This window comes from Schistocerca serialis, chromosome 4 (genome assembly GCF_023864345.2).
Source record: "Schistocerca serialis cubense isolate TAMUIC-IGC-003099 chromosome 4, iqSchSeri2.2, whole genome shotgun sequence".
Taxonomy (NCBI): domain Eukaryota; kingdom Metazoa; phylum Arthropoda; class Insecta; order Orthoptera; family Acrididae; genus Schistocerca; species Schistocerca serialis.
In genome coordinates this window covers 751,141,188-751,158,100 of record NC_064641.1, presented here as the reverse complement: position 1 = coordinate 751,158,100, position 16,913 = coordinate 751,141,188, and the positions used below count along the sequence as shown (strand labels likewise).

General features: G+C 42.2%; 1 protein-coding gene across 1 annotated transcript in view; it reads right to left on the bottom strand.

The window, feature by feature from the left end:
• LOC126474743 (uncharacterized) overlaps window positions 1–14,666 on the bottom strand; it is a 92,767-nt gene extending 78,101 nt beyond the window's left edge. Inside the window, exon 1 of the mRNA XM_050102220.1 lies at window positions 14,385–14,666. Coding sequence (XP_049958177.1) covers window positions 14,385–14,666 — 282 coding nt within the window. The remainder of the gene's footprint in view (window positions 1–14,384) is intronic.
• Window positions 14,667–16,913: the final 2,247 nt, after the last annotated feature.

Below are 16,913 nucleotides of genomic sequence, written 5' to 3'. Positions count from 1 at the left end.
TATTGAGCCAAAACTTCAGTTATAATGTTAGTGCTTTTTGTACGATGTAACTGCATGTTCTTAGCGCCCTCATCACCGGAAAATAAAGAAAGGGCGCCTTCCTCTCTGCTTGCTATTCTAACTGTAGTTTTCTGAACAATTTTCACATGTAAGGTGGTTTGTGTTTTTTAATCAATTTTTTGTTTATGCTTAATAGTTTTCGAATGCTTTCTAATATCACACAATTTAGCATAAAACTCTGTTGCACATACTTGACATCTTGCCTTGGATAAGTCTCCAACGACTGGTTTCAACCACCCATTGAATTCAGGTTCTGCTTCCCACGCATCCCGATATTTTTTAGCGCACTGCTTCTTCTTCTGCGGTAAATCCATTATGTAAGCCACCACAACATAAGTTTCACCAATTTATAATCACTGAAAATACATTAAAACTCAGGCGAACTAGAGGTCATGAAACAATCTACTCACTCGGTAACTCGATATCAGTCCTATTGTTCATTGTTTAAAACGTAATAATGTCTGAGGTACCCCCACCGAATTGTTCTTGCGTTACCACTGTGCGTGTGTTAATAATTTGACTGCGAGTTAACATTTCGAAAAATTAGAGGTTGCTGGAGAGAAATGTATTTTATTATATTTTTACGTAAGTTTTTTGTCAATTCGAAAAATAAAAGGAGTTCAATAGTTGAAGAATTATAGATCAATACGCTATCGACGATAACAGGCTAGTGAGTAATGAATAATGAATTGTTATATAGTCAAGGTTTTCTTACTCTGTAGGCAATTCCCACATTCAGATTTACTAAATGCTGAACAATGCTACATGATCTGCTAAAAACTTAATTTAACTTAGTAAATCTAAAACAAAGTCAGTGTAGTACCCATTCTATAGTTAAAATCTTAGTTTTGTTAATGAAAATACTGGCCCAAAATAGTTTTGATTTGTACTTCAAAAGTCGTCAGTACTCCAAAAGTCGCCAGATAAGTCGCTAAATAATTTTTGTCGCTAAAAAGTTTTTTTTGTCGCTAAGACGAAGGCAAAAGTCGCCATTTCTAGCGACAAAGTCGCTAAATTGGCAACACTGAGTCTATGGCTGGTTGGACTCATTGTTGGAATATTCGCAAGTGCAGTGTTGGGCAGTTGGATGTAAACAGCACGTAGCGTTGCGCAGTTGGAGGTGAGCCGCCAGCAGTGTTGGATGTGGGGACAGAGATGCCACAGTTTTGAGAGCGGACGATATGGACGTGTGTCAGTCAGAAAGAGGATATTTGTAAGACTGCATATCATCAACTGATATATATACAGGGTGGTCCACTGATAATGAACGGGCCAAGTATCTCACGAAATAAGCATCAAACGAAAAAACTACAAAGAACGAAACTCGTCTAGCTTGAAGGGGGAAACCAGATGGCGCCATGGTTGGCCCGCGAGATGGCGCTGCCATAGGTCAAACGGATATCAACTGCGTTTTTTTAAAATAGGAACCCCGATTTTTATTACATATTCGTGCAGTACGTAAAGAAATACGAAAGTTTTACTTGGACCACTTTTTTTCGCTTTGTGATAGATGGCACTGTAGTAGTCACAAACGTATAAGTACGTGGTACCACGTAATATTTCGCCAGTGCGGACGGTATTTGCTTCCTGATACATTACCCGTGTTAAAATGGACCGTTTACCAATTGCGGAAAAGGTCGATATCGTGTTGATGTATGGCTATTGTGCCCATCGGGCGTGTGCTGTGTATGCTGCTCGGTATCCTGGACATCATCCATGTGCCCGGACCGTCCCCCGGATTGTTACGTTATTTATTGAAACAGGAAGTGCTCAGTCACATGTGAAACGTCAACCATGACCTGCAACAAATTATGATGCCCAAGTGGGCTGCTGTCGCTGCTAATCCGCACATCAGTAGCAGACAAATTGCGCGAGAATCGGGAGTCTCAAAAACGTCGCTGTTGAGAATGCTACATCAACATCGATTGCACCCGTACCATATTTCTATGTACCAGGAATTGCATGGCGACGACTTTGAACGTCGTGTACAGTTCTGCCACTGGGCACAAGAGAAATTACGGGACGATGACAGATTTTTTGCACGTGTTCTATTTAGCGACGAAGCGTCATTCGCCAACAGCGGTAAAGTAAACCGGTATAATACGCTCAATTGGGCGACGGAAAATCCACGATGGCTGCGACAAATGGAACATCAGCGACCTTGCCTGGTTAATGTATGGTGCGGCATTATGGGAGGAACGATAATTGGCCCCCATATTATCGATGGCAATCTAAATGTTGCAATACATGCTGATTTCCTACGTAATGTTCTACCGATGTTGCTACAAGATGTTTCACTGCATGACAGAATGGCGATGTTCTTCCAACATGATGGATGTCCGGCACATAGCTCGCGTGCGGTTGAAGCGGTATTGAATAGCATATTTCATGACAGGTGGATTGGTCGTCGAAGCGCCATACCATGGCCCGCACGTTCACCGGATATGACGTTCCCGGATTTCTTTCTGTGGGGAAAGTTGAAGGATATGTGTTGTCGTGATCCACCGACAACGTCTGACTACATGCGTCAGCGTATTGTCAATGCATGTGCGAACATTACGGAAGGCGAACCATTCGCTGTTGAGAGGAATGTCGTTACACGTATTGCCAAATGCATTGAGGTTGACGGACATCATTTTGAGGCTTTAATGCATTAATGTGGTATTTACAGGTAATCACGCTGTAACAGCATGCGTTCTCAGAAATGATAAGTTCACAAAGGTACATGTATCACATTGGAACAACCGAAATAAAATGTTCAAATGTACCTACGTCCTGTATTTTAATTTAAAAAACCTACCTGTTACCAACTGTTCGTCTAAAATTGTGAGCCATATCTTTGTGACTATTACAGCGCCATCTATCACAAAGCGAAAAAAGTGGTCCAACCAAAACATTCATACTTCTTTACGTACTACACGAATATGTAATAAAAAATGGGGTTCCTATTTAAAAAGAATCGCAGTTGATATCCGTTTGACCTAAGGCAGGGCCATCTATAGCGCTATCTCGTTTCCCCCGTCAAATGTTTCAAATGGCTCTGAGCACTATGGGACTTAACATCTATGGTCATCAGTTCCCTAGAACTTAGAACTATTTAAACCCAACTAACCTAAGGACATCACACAACACCCAGTCATCACGAGGCAGAGAAAATCCCTGACCCCGCCGGGAATCGAACCCGGAAACCCGGGCTTGGGAAGCGAGAACGCTACCGCACGACCACGAGCTGCGGTCCCCCCCTTCAAGCTAGACAAGTTTCGTTCTTTGTAGTTTTTTCGTTTGACGCTTATTTCGTAAGATATTTGGACCGGTCACGATCAATGGACCATATGATGACTTTTGAACATTATTAAGGTAAATACATTGTTTATAATCTATCCAAATCTTTCATTTGATAACTATGCCTATCAGTAGTTAGTGCCTTCCATAGTCAGAATCTTTTATTTAGCTGGCAGTATTGGCGCTCGCTGTATTGCAGTAGTTCGAGTAACGAAGATTTTTGTAAGGTGAGTGATTCATGGAAGGTATAGATTATTGTTAGTCAGGGCCATTCTTCTGTAGGCATTATTGAAAGTCAGATTGCGTTGCGCTAAAAATATTGTGTGTCAGTTTATTGATGATCAGAATAAGTAAACAGAGAAATGTCTGAGTACGTTCAGTTATACTCAGCTGTCTCTGTATCAAATAACGTAGAAGTTTACCAGCACAGTAATTTATAACTTTTCCAAGAGGACGTTTCATGTGGATTAAAAGGACATTTTACGATACTATCAACGCATCTTTAAATTAGTTCGATATCTGCTCTCATGCCTACATGATAAGGACTGCAAACGCTGGAGCAATGCTTTAGAACTGGTCTCATTAGCGTTTTGTTTACCATTGCCTTAACAACGCAATGGCCTTTACCATATCCCTATCAACAAGTCTTTGTCTTCCATTCATCTTCCCTAATACATATTTTGCATAATTTTCACCTTTAGTATTGTATAAAACGTTCTCGAACTTCTTGCCGCGTCAGTTTAGGGCAACCCTCGAAGTTTCGATTATCATCTCAATCATCTTAGCCGGTCAGTTTCTCCTGACGAATTGCTCTAAGTTTTACTGATGAGGCAAGAAGCCCAAGAATGTTTTAACCTCAGTGTCGTAGAGAAAAACTTCGTTCTCACCTTCAATATTATTTTAACGATCCGACGGTCTCAAGAAGTATAGCACTAATTTCGTAATCGTGAACTATCGATCTCTTTCCCTTTGTTACGGGCTTTATCCTGTATTTTATCTGATAGCTGCCGTTTACTAGAACAAGTGGAAATTTTGTACAAATATTTCCGCGTTTCATTACGATCTTTTAAAGACGATAATTTACTGTGGATGAAGGAACACTTTAATTATGCTGCTGACAGTATCGCTCCCTTGAGGCCCGTTCCATGTTACTTTCACTTATGATGAAGGGTCACCGAACACTATAACGTACGGGTTTCTATCAGTCATATACTCATCGTGGCATTCGCACAGAGGGGTTGGGCAAAAATATGGGAACACTGAGAGAGACACATGCTTGAAAATAAATGCAGATGCCAGCTACGCTTGCAGATTCCGCTGTTGTATTTGACCACAAACGGCTTCTGGACAATGTTTTCAATACGTCGGAAGTGTCAGTCGTGGCCAGAACAGTTTTCTGTGTAGTTGTGAGTGCATTAGGTCGGCGCTAAGTGAATTCGAACGTCAGAATATTGTTAGTGCTCATATGGTGGGTGCTTCCATTGTCAAGGTAGCCGATGTGTTTGGTGTTCCAAGAGACCCCATATACGAGGGGCGTTTGAAAAGTCCGTGCAAAGTCCGAGAGATGGAACCATCGCCGCGTATCGAAGTCATTTTTAGTTAGTAGCATCTTTGGAAAGAATGCACGCCAAGTTTCAGAAATATTGGTCTATTTGTTTGTGTTTGACATTCGTGTGAATCAAAGAAGTCGAGTGATTCTCAAAAAAATGGACGAAAAAGACTCTCGTGTGGTGATTAAACATTACTTTATGAAAGGCAAAACGCCTCAGAGACTAAAGAGAAGCTTAATAAACATTACGGTGACTCTGCACCTTCGATTAGAACAGTTTATCAATGTTTCAAAATTTTCGGAGTGGCCATATGGCACAAGTGATGCTGAACATACTGGACGCCCTGTGGAGGTTACGACTGAATAAATCACTGATCAAATCCATGATATAGTGATGAATGACAGAAGAGTTAAGGTGCGTTATATTGCTAGTGCTGTGAGCATCTCGAATGAACGAATATATAATATTTTGCATAAATATTTGGACATGAGAAAGCTATCCGCAAGATAGGTTCCGCGATTGCTCACGCTTGGCCAGAAACGGAATCGTGTGAAGTGTTGCAAGGATGGTTTACAGCTGTTCAGGAAGAATCCGCTGGACTTTAAGCGTCGTTTCGTCACTGTGGATGAAACATGGATACATTACTATACTCCTGAGACCAAACAACAATCTAAGCAATGGGTTACCAAGGGAGAATCTGCACCAAAAAAGGCGAAGACCATTTCTTCGGCGGGAAAGGTGACGGAGACTGTCTTTTGGGATTCGCAAGGGATAATCCTCATCGACTATCTGGAAAAGGGTAAAACTACTACAGGTGCATATTAGTCATCGTTACTGGACTGTCTGAAAACCGAGCGGCAAGAAAAACGCCGGTGATTGGACCGCAAAAATGTCCTTTTCCATCACGACAATGCACCAGCACACACCTCAGCAGTTGTGGTCGCAGAATTAATGGAAATAGGATTCCAGCTAGTTTCACATCCCCCCTGTTCTCCACACTTGGCTCCCTCGGACTACTATTTGTTCCCCAATTTGAAGATATGGCTGGCGGGACAAAGATTTTATTCAGACGAGGAGGTGATTGCAGCAACTGACAGCTATTTTGCAGACTTGGGCAATTCCTATTATTCGGAAGGGATCAACAGGTTAGAACAGCGTTGGACGAAGTGTATAAGTCTAAAAGGAGACTATGTTGAAAAATAAAAAGGTTTACCCCAAACACGTAAGTAGTTTTTATTTTTGCACGGACTTCTCAAACGCCCCTCGTACATACAGGAAACTCGGGAAAACATCATCCATTAAGTCACAAAGAGGACGAAAGTGTTTGTTGAATGATCGTGGTAGATATTCATTGAAGAGGATAGTGACGAAAAATAAAATGACGGAAGCAGCAAAAATCACAGCAGAACTGAATGTCGTATTCGCGTAGCCTGTCAGCATGAAGCAGTGCGAAAGCAGCTTCATAAGCACGGAAATGTATGTTGAGCTGGAATTGGGAAACGACTCATCAGTGATACAAATGCCCATAACATGAAAATATCCTGCCGAAGCCACAGCACCCGCACTACGGACCAATGGAAGAATGTCATCTGGTCCGGTGAGTCTTGTTGTACACTGTTTCCAACTTCTGACTGAGTTTACTTTCCACGTTCCAAGAATGAAACATGGCGGGGTTTCGGTGACGATTTGGTCAGCCATATCGTGGTGTTCCATGGGCTTCATGGTTGCTGTGCAAGGTCGCATTACTGCCAAGAATTATGTGACAATTTTGGCTGCTCGGGTCCATCCCATGATGCGATGTTTGTTCCCCAATGGTAATGCTGTGTTCCAAGATGTGAGAGCGCAGTTCACACAACTCGCATGGTCCAGGACTGGTTTTGTGAGCACGAGGATGAATTATCACATCTCTTCTGGCCATCGCAGTCACCAGATCTCAATGTTATTCAACCTTTGTGTTCTACTTTGGAGAGAAGGGTGTGTGATCGATATCTACCTCCATCACCGTTACCTGGACTTGCCTCTATTTTCTAGGGAGAAGGGTATAAGACACCTTTGAAAACCATAAGGGACCTGGAGAAGAAATAAAAACTTTGAGGTTCGCCGATGACATCGTAATTCTGTCAGAGACAGCAAAGGACTTGGAAGAGCAGTTGAATGGAATGGATAGTGTCTTGAAAGGAGGGTATAAGATGAACATCAACAAAAGCAAAACGAGGATAATGGAATGTAGTCGAATTAAGTCGGGTGATGCTGAGGGAATTAGATTAGGAAATGAGACACTTAAGGTAGTAAAGGAATTTTGCTATTTGGGGAGCAAAATAAATGATGGTCGAAGTAGAGAGGATATAAAATGCAGACTGGAAATGGCAAGGAAAGCGTTTCTGAAGAAGAGAAATTTGTTAACATCGAGTATAGATTTAAGTGTCAGGAAATCATTTCTGAAAGTATTTGTATGGAGTGTAACCATGTATGGAAGTGAAACATGGACGATAAATAGTTTGGACAAGAAGAGAATAGAAGCTTTTGAAATGTGGTGCTACAGAAGAATGCTGAAGATTCGATGGGTAGATCACATTACTAATGAGGAAGTATTGAATAGGCTTGGGGAGAAGAGAAGTTTGTGGCACAACTTGACTAGAAGAAGGGATCGGTTGGTAGGACATGTGTTGAGGCATCAAGGGATCACCAATTTAGTATTGGAGGGCAGCGTGGAGGGTAAAAATCGTGGAGACCAAGAGATGAATACATTAAGCAGATTCAGAAGGATGTAGGTTGCAGTAGGTACTGGGAGATGAAGAAGCTTGCACAGGATAGAGTAGCACGGAGAGCTGCATCAAACCAGTCTCAGGACTGAAGATCACAACAACAACAACCACAACAACAAGGGATCTATAGTTTTCCATTTCAATACGGCTGAAAACTGTTTGGAATGCTACAGTTTTTCCTACACCGTATTAAGCTTACTAATGTTTTGTGCATTTAGTGTTTCCATATTCCCGTCCAGCCGTTATTTATGTAAAGATGAGTGTATGTGGCTACTAGTCGACGATGTGGTATTGTGGTTAAAGCCTTTCAAAAGTCTGAGAAGATGAATTCTGTATCTACTGTTTGCAAGATAGCGTGTGTGGATAAATCAAGCACTTTTTAACACAAGTACTTTGCCTGAATCGTATTGATTCCCTGAGAGATACTTCTTTTTAGAATATGCACTAGGATTCTCCGTCAAACGTCAGCCATATCCGTCTACAATTCTGTACATCCGTTCTTTTACACGTTTTGGTTTATACAGGAGTTGTCTGCTCTTTTTCAGTCACTTTGCCGGGAATGAGATTCTCCATGAAAAAGAGCTAAGAAAGGAGCATTTTAACAGCGTATTCAGCGTAAAATCAAACTGGAATTCTGTGAGGGCCTGATACACTGTTTGCTTTGAGTAGTCGTAACCGAGGGTGCTTGTGTGAGTATCATTTGTGAGTCTGTACGAACATTATAAGAGTACACTGGTATGGATGTATCCTCATGGACGAACTCACTGTTAAATTCGAAATTTAATGTGGATGCTTTCTTTCTGTCGTCTTCAGTTCCAACATAGACTTTAATACGAGAGATTGAGAATGCAGTGGCACTGAATCGCCAAGATTAATGGTCGAGAATGCAGAGTCGACCTTATAGCTCTTCATTTTGTAAATTTCGACTGGTTTCATTCTGCCCTCCATCTTTTCCTATTTTGTGCTAACATTTTCTCTACGTAACTACACACGTCCTTAAAAATGCGTCACCATGAAGCCATGACGGAAGAAATATCAAATAGACATGAAGTACATTATATGTTTGGATACGGAAGTGTTTAGCATTTCAGCGCAAGTGTACAAGGTGGGCGCGACTAGAGCTGTGTACATACTCTACAAAAGGAGAACTATGCAGCGGGTTTCTCGTTCCAAAGTCGCATTTGGACGTACGATGAAAGGCGCAGAGCGAAAGACGTGCCAGTATATGTCATGCGAAAAAACAACATCCGCTAAGCTACAACACGGACGAAAGCGTGTGTACTGAGTGATCGTGACAGACGGTCATTGAAGAGGCTTATCACGAAAAATAAAATGACGAAAGCGGCAATTTTTATATTAATGCTAGTGAAGTTCAGAACTCAAATATTAATCCCCCCAAAATTATTCGATGCTACTATCAAAAGTTTTCGAGAAAATTGAATTTGAAATTTTCCGACCGTCCGTAATATGTTAAAGCAAGGTCGATTTTCCTCGACAGGCCGTGTGGCTGTATGGTAAATGCTCGTCAGTCCCGTGGGAGCTTTAGGTGCAGTTCGCTGATAATACAAATCTTTAGATAGAGGTGCCCGTCCTACTAACAATTCCGTGAAATATAAAACATAGAAAAATGAAAAGAAAGAGGTCAAGTGCGAGCAGGACTCACGCACTAGGGACTCACTACGAACTTAGTTATGTATATATACACAGAGTTCATCCATCCTGGGAATCGAGATCTCGCGATTTTTGCCCATTATCGATATCGATACTGGCAAGTATTGGTCCCCGGAATTACAAGACTGTATCAAAATGTCTACCGTAGTTCGTCAAACTAGTCCAGACGTACAAAACGAAGCGAGCAGGGGACTTCAGTTTACATGTACTGTACAGAGAAGATTTAATAAAACATTTTTATATACTCAGTAAAAGATAACTACTACTTACATTTTATGTTTGCATGCAGTAATGTTCGCCTATCATGCTTTTCACGGATGATCAATGCAAAATGGCAGAAGATATTTTTATGTGATATAATTACACTTTAACAAGTTTCAGATTTTTTACATTACATGTAATGTGTAGTTCTGCTTCTTGCCGAATTTCATGATTCTAGGTGAACGGGAAGTACCGTATAGGTTTTGATGAATGAGTTTTTGAGTATCAAAATATGTGACATAAATGACCGTACCTTTTAGTGAAGTGACTTAGAAGCTTAAAATTTTTTCACCTCCATGGACCCATAGACCTGAATACATGACATAAATTTGACTTTGATACATCTACCGTTCCTGAGAAAACTGGTTCTTAACAGTCGGACAGGCAGACAGGCAGACAAATAGACGGACAACAAAGGGATCCTTTAAGGATTCCGTTGTTACAGGTTGAGGCTCGCAACCCTAAAAATCAGTACCGGTAATAGCCAGTTCGAGTCTCGTCTGGGTCATTGCTTTTTCTTTCTTTATTCCGTTAGCTGCGAATACCTACGCCATTTAAATATGAGATTCATGAAATATATAATAAATAACAGGTGTGTAATTGCTATTTTAATGAAAAGTGTTCATCTCATTTTTAATTGCATATCACACACGCAAATCCTGTTTTCATTGGAAATATACATTCTTAATTACAGAGCTTTTATAAAAGCCTGCTTCAACTGAAAAAGACATTATAAATTAAACGGTTTTTCATCCTTATGTTCGAGGGTTACTCGGAAAGTAAAGCGAAATGGAAACCATTGTGAAAATAAAAAATGTTTTATTTGCAACAGTTAGCTACACATTCCAGCTGCTTCTCTACATGGCCGCCGATCCGACTTAGACATTTGTCTCCCGGGTTCGATTCCCGGCGGGGTCAGGGATTTTCTCTGCCTCGTGATAACTGGGTGTTGTGTGCTGTCCTTAGGTTAGTTAGGTTTAAGTAGTTCTAAGTTCTAGGGGACTGATGACCATCGATGTTAAGTCCCATAGTGCTCAGAGCCATTTTGAGACATTTGTCTTTCCAATACCCTCGTCATAGAAGGCAGCCGCCTGTGCTTTCCACCAATTCTCTATGCTGGCCTGCAGTTCATTGTCTGTACCAAAATTTTGTCTTCATAGCCAGCGGTTTAAGAGAGCGGAGATGAAACTCGAGGGGAACCAAATCCGGGCTGTATTGTGGGTGATCAGACACTTCCCATTGAAAACGCTTCAGGAGCGTCTTCAATACGCCTGCATAGTGTGGCCGAGAACTGTCATGAAGAAGGAAACGCATGACAGTTATGTTATGTGGGCTGCATGACACCAGGCGAAATCTCTCACCAGGTCCTCATACTTGGCATGCATCTTTACGTGCTCACTCTCCGCTTAGAGCTGAAAAGAGCGACGTGACGCGATCGACGGGCGTAATAGGGACACTGCCCAACACATCTGTGAAAAGCTTCATAGGATTTTCACAGTGGTTTCCATTTCGCACCCCCGGACATTGCTTCCCAAATAGCCGTTGTATTTTATGTACCATGGAAATGTTCAAGGAACATGTACATTCGTTTGAAATTTTGGCATGGCTGAGAATCGAACCCGTGCGACATACGTGGTAGACGAGCATTCTACAATACAGCCACACCTCATGTCGACAAAAACTGATCTTGCTTTAGCATATTAAAGATGGTCGGAAAAATTCAAAGTCGGTTTCCTCGAGAATCTTTGAGAATTGCATCGAAGCGCTTTTCTGACAGATGTTTTAGTTCTGAAGTTCACGTACCACAAATTATATTTAAAAAAATACAAAAATTCGATTGCCATGTGGTACTCTTGTCAGTTCGACTCAACGCCCAAAGGGTTAGAGCTGTTGTTGCTGCTATATGTAAACGTCGGGCCTTGTTTACCCATGCATGACCCACAAAGGTAATAACGTGTTATTGACACTATACTGTAAACGCAGGATAAGTAAAATATCGTTATTTGCTGTTCCCTCTAGTATCGCAGTTTTAATAGCCAACAGTGTATTAGAAGCAACATTGCCTATTGTCAGGTTTGCATGTCCTAGCCTTGGTTCAAATGGTTCAAATGGCCCTGAGCACTATGGGACTTAACATCTGAGGTCTTCAGTCCCCTAGAACTCAGAACTACTTAAACCTAACTAACCTAAGGACAGCACACACATCCACGCCCGAGGCAGGATTCGAACCTGCAACCGTAGCGGTCGTGCGGTTCCAGACTGAAGCGCCTAGAACCGCGGGGCACTCCGGCCGGCTTCTAGCCTTGGTGCCATTTTTTCCACTATACTCCTGCTCTAAGTGCCAGGTTTACTAGGTCGTTGCAGATATACCATAACGTATCCTATGATGACAAAGTGTTTCAAATTCTCAGAAAAATAGGTGCAAGCCGCAGGGAAAGACGGAAATATACAGTATGTACAAGACCCATGACGGAACAATAAGAATGGAAGACAAAGGACAAAGTGCTCCAATAAAAAAGAATGTAAGACAAAAATGAAGTGTTTATCCTCTGCTGTGCAATCTGTACATCGGAAAATCATTAACGGAAAAATAGGAAAGGTTCAGGAGTGGGATTAACATTCAGGTTGAAAGGATATCCGCTGCGGTCGCAGGTTCGAATCCTGCCTCGGGCATGGATGTGTGTGATGTCCTTAGGTTAGTTAGGTTTAAGTAGTTCTAAGTTCTAGGGGACCGATGACTTTAGAAGTTAAGTCGCATAGTCCTCAGAGCCATTTGAACCATATTTTGAAAGGATATCACTGATAAGATTCGCTGATGCCTTTGCTATTCTCTATGAAACTGAAGAAGAATTAGAGAAACTGTTGGCTGCAGTGTCTAATTAGTACTGAAAGTAAACGAAAGATAGTTATAAGGACTATCAGAAATTAGATTAGTGATAATCTTACCATCAGAATTGGGGTACACGAAGTAGATTAAGTGACAGACTTGTGCTAGTTAGAAAGAAAAATTACGAATGATGGTCGAAGCAGGCTGGGTAAAAGAAGTGTATTAAAAGAATCCAAATGAAGGTCATTTACAATCAATGGCTCTGAGCACTATGGGACGTAACGTCTGAGGTCAACAGTCCCCTAGAACTTAGAACTACTTAAACCTAACCTAAGGGCATCACATATATCCATGCCCGAGGCAGGATTCGAACCTGCGACCGTAGCGGTCGCGCGGCTCCAGACTGATTACAATCAATCAAATGGTTCAAATGGCTCTGAGCACTATGGGACTTAACATCTATGGTCATCAGTCCCCTAGAACTTAGAACTACTTAAACCTAACTAACCTAAGGACATCACACAACACCCAGCCATCACGAGGCAGAGAAAATCCCTGACCCCGCCGGGAATCGAACCCGGGAACCCGGGCGTGGGAAGCGAGAACGCTACCGCACGACCACGAGATGCGGGCTACAATCAATCATCGGCCTTAATTTGGGGAAGAAATTTCTGACAATGTAGGTCTGGAGCACAGCATAGTATGCAACTTGATCATGGACTGAGAGAAAGCGTCAAAAAAGATTCGATACGGTTAATATGTTGAAAATTTGGTGGATTGAAAAGACAAGAGATGAGGAGGTTCGCCGCAGAATTGTCGAGGAAAGGAATATGTGGAAAACACTGACAAGATGGAAGGACAGGATGACAGGACGTAATACTAGGTTTGTGTATAAGTTCGTAGCATTTTTCTTTCGCATGATAGTGTTCTGGTTGCTATGGGTTTATTCATCTGTCATCTTGTACTCGTAATACACTGTCGCTATCTGAGTTCACATATAGCCATTTTGTCATTCGGAGAAGTGAGTGGAACCGCGGACGCTAGAAAATTGAGTGCCCAGTGGAGAAATCGGAACACTGCCGACATATTCTTCCGTTTGAGTTCAATAGAGGGGTGACATCAGCAGAGGCAGCCAGAAACATTCGCGCCGTATGAGGATAATGCCGTTGGACAGAGCACGGCAAGAAAATGATTTTCTCGTTTTAAGGAGGATCGTATTGACATTCAGGAAAACCGTCGGTGTTTGATGAAGATCGTTTAAACGCATTAATCCATAATGATCCACATGAGTGTACTCAAGAACAGGGAAATGTGATAAACTATGATCATTCCACCATCGTGTGATATTTGGATGTCATGGGGAAGGTTCAAAAATCGGGTGTACGTGTACCGCATGCTATAAGCCAAAATCACACAAATCAGTGGGTGGCCGTATGTGCAACTCTGCTTGCTCATCATTAATTGGCTGGTGAACACCAGTAACCATGCCTATCCTATATCGTTACTGATTGCAAGAAATGATGTCTTTATAAACTAACATAGTTTCCTGCCATTCTACCAATAGTGTAAAAGCCCAGAAGATGACCCCTACGTCGGGTTGATACCGGTTGGCGGTATAATAATAATAATAATAATAATAATAATAAATGCGATTAAGACTGTTTTTGAATTATTGATTAATCATACTAATCGCTGCTTCTCTCCACAACCATGTTGTCCAAAAACCTAGGAGATCCAGGGCTCGAATCCCGGTCCGGTACACATTTTCACTCGATTCCGCTTAATGTCCCGACGCAGCTGACAGCAGTGATCCGCTCCCTTTCCTTTCTTCCCCTCTCCACCTTCAATTTACATGTAATCGTAAACACTGCTGTAGACAGATGGGTGGCGGAATGGTGCGTCGGTATCCCACCGACCCCTGACGGCCGCGCCCATGGATGACGCGGAGCGGCGTGCAGCGACACCTACCTGCCGTGGCGAGGCGGCGACCCTGACGGCGAAGCGCAGCAGCTTGGCCTTGGCGCAGGGCCACGAGGCGCCCGTCGTGGCGCAGTCCGCCTGCACCTCGGCAAGGTACGCGTCGCCCCCGGCGTCCGCCCCCGGCGACGCCAGCTCCGCCTCCGGCTCGCCTCCGAGCGCCGGCTCGGGCCGGGAGTCGCCCGCCACCGAGAGGGCGCAAGCCGCCGACAGGAAAGCGGCGGCCGCCACGAGCGCTGCCACCGGAGGCTGTCTGGCGTGACGCTGTGCCATGGCGACGGCGGCGTGGTGCGAAAGCGCGGTCCGAGCGCACGGCGGCTTATAACAGAGGCTCGGCCGGCAGTCGGCCAATGGCGGCCGTCCCCGCCCCTCGCCTGTCTGCAAACGTCGCGGCACACTTAGCACCTGGCCGCCGGCTGCCTGCCCCCAGACGTAGCCACGGATGCTCTCCCCCAGTGGCCGTGTCCCCACTCTCTGGGGCACCTCTCTCCCCTATATAGCTTTTATCGAGGCCAGCAAGAAAAAACATGTACAAGTGACATCTCGTTGACGTCGTGATCATTAGAGACTAATTTGTTTGGTAATCAGGCAGAGAAAGGAAAATTGCAAAGAAGAGAGTTTGATGGCACTGGAGCACATGTTTGGGAAAGAAATGGGGAACGAAAATTGGCTGTCTCAATCTCCTTCGGTGGTTGGGGTGGGGGGCGATCATGAAACTGATTGAAAATGTCAGTTTTCAGTTTACTTTTTAGCTATTAATAGAACTCATGGACAATAAGTTACCAAAGTTTCACAGGTGAAATCGCACCAGAAGTACCTCAAAAATAATTAAATGTGTGACACGAACTACTGCCACGCCCACTTTTTGATCATCTGGAGCTCTAGTCCGTACCTTTGAAACATTATCAAACTAGCTGTTTCGCTTATGAAGGAGCAATTCTTGCTTTGCGTTGTGCTACTGACGCAGATTTAGTCAAGTGTTCGACTCTTTCATCATTCAATAATACCGCGGTCACAAACATTGTATAGAAAACTGAATAAACTGCGTTTGCAGAACTTAGTGAACACAAGACGTGAGAACATTCTAGTCATCATCTGTGCCACGTTAGCTTGTGTAAATATCTACATGTTGAGACGGATAACAACCCCTGCATTCACAAACAGAGGCTTCTAAATTGTGTCCTGCATGCTGTCAAGTTCACTTACAGGTTTCTGGCCGATCATAACTTCTAAAAAAAGTGGGTCCATAGAGAAACCCAGGCTCAAACTGAGTATCTAAATTTATTCATACGAAAAGGATTCCCTAAAACCACGTTTTCATGTATTACAGTTGTCAGAATTGTAACTTACGGCGCAGTTCTTGTATTTAATGACTGGAACGTAGGGAGAATGAAGGCATTAGAGAAGAAAGGGCTTTAAGACACGAAATTTCATCAAGACATCTTGACAAAAATAGATTTACAGCGCCTCTCTGCAGCTGAAAAGTCAGTTGAAGACCTAGTACAGAAAAGAAGGCAGAAATCAAGGAACAAAAAGAGAAGCCTGGAAGGGAAAGAGGACCCTGAGTACAAATCTGGCGCCTTCTATAGAGGTGACATTATAAAAAACGTTAGTTTGAACTTCAAATTGAATTTCCTGAAAATAATGTTTTTTTAAGTTTATGTACCATTTTCTCATGATGTATGAAAGATAGAATTGCGAAATAAAGTACACTTGTTTCTATAAACGCAGTACATGTTGTCTCAATAGTAAATTTTGAAATTCTGATTGTAAGCTGAGATACAGGTCAAAGTGCTTGGAATTTTGCATGAATTTTATATTACACTTACAGAATTAAAAAATTATTAAAATTGTTCTATTCAACATGTTAAAAAACTATTCATGAATGCAGCTTATTATATGCAAAGAGACTGAACAGAGAAATTTTTTTTAGAGATCTCTTGAATAGTTTCTGAGAAAAAGGTACACATATTATTTTTTAAAACAAAAGTTTTAAATTCTATAAAAAAGTTAAATATGCGTATAATTCAAGAAATTTAAAAGCAAATGTGTCAATTTCATGAAAAGCAAGGTACAAAATTTCATTCCTGTGTCTTCAAAATTGTGGATTTGGTGCTGCCTTTAAATAGTGTGCGTTTTTCGTATACGTCCCCCCTTAAGCGATTCATTGAAAGCACGGAATCTAAATTAGAATGGTGAGACAGGGATTTGGGCCATTATCTTTAATAATATGAGCCTATTACAAAGGATAGTGATAAATTTTCAATAAACGCCTCTAAAAGGTCAAGATGCGAACATAAAAGTTACTTCTCTGCAAATTCCGTTCAACATGTAACATACGTTTCTCCTTCCAAACACGTAGACCACGTTCAGAAGGTGTTACAGCAAGAGGATTTGTAGTATCTTTCACTTGAATTTTGAGGACTCATCAGTTGACTAAGAACAGAAGCGCCGTGATGCAAATGGACTAGCAATTTTTATTAACACAGTGCGTCCTATGTTGAAATTACGCGATTTTCT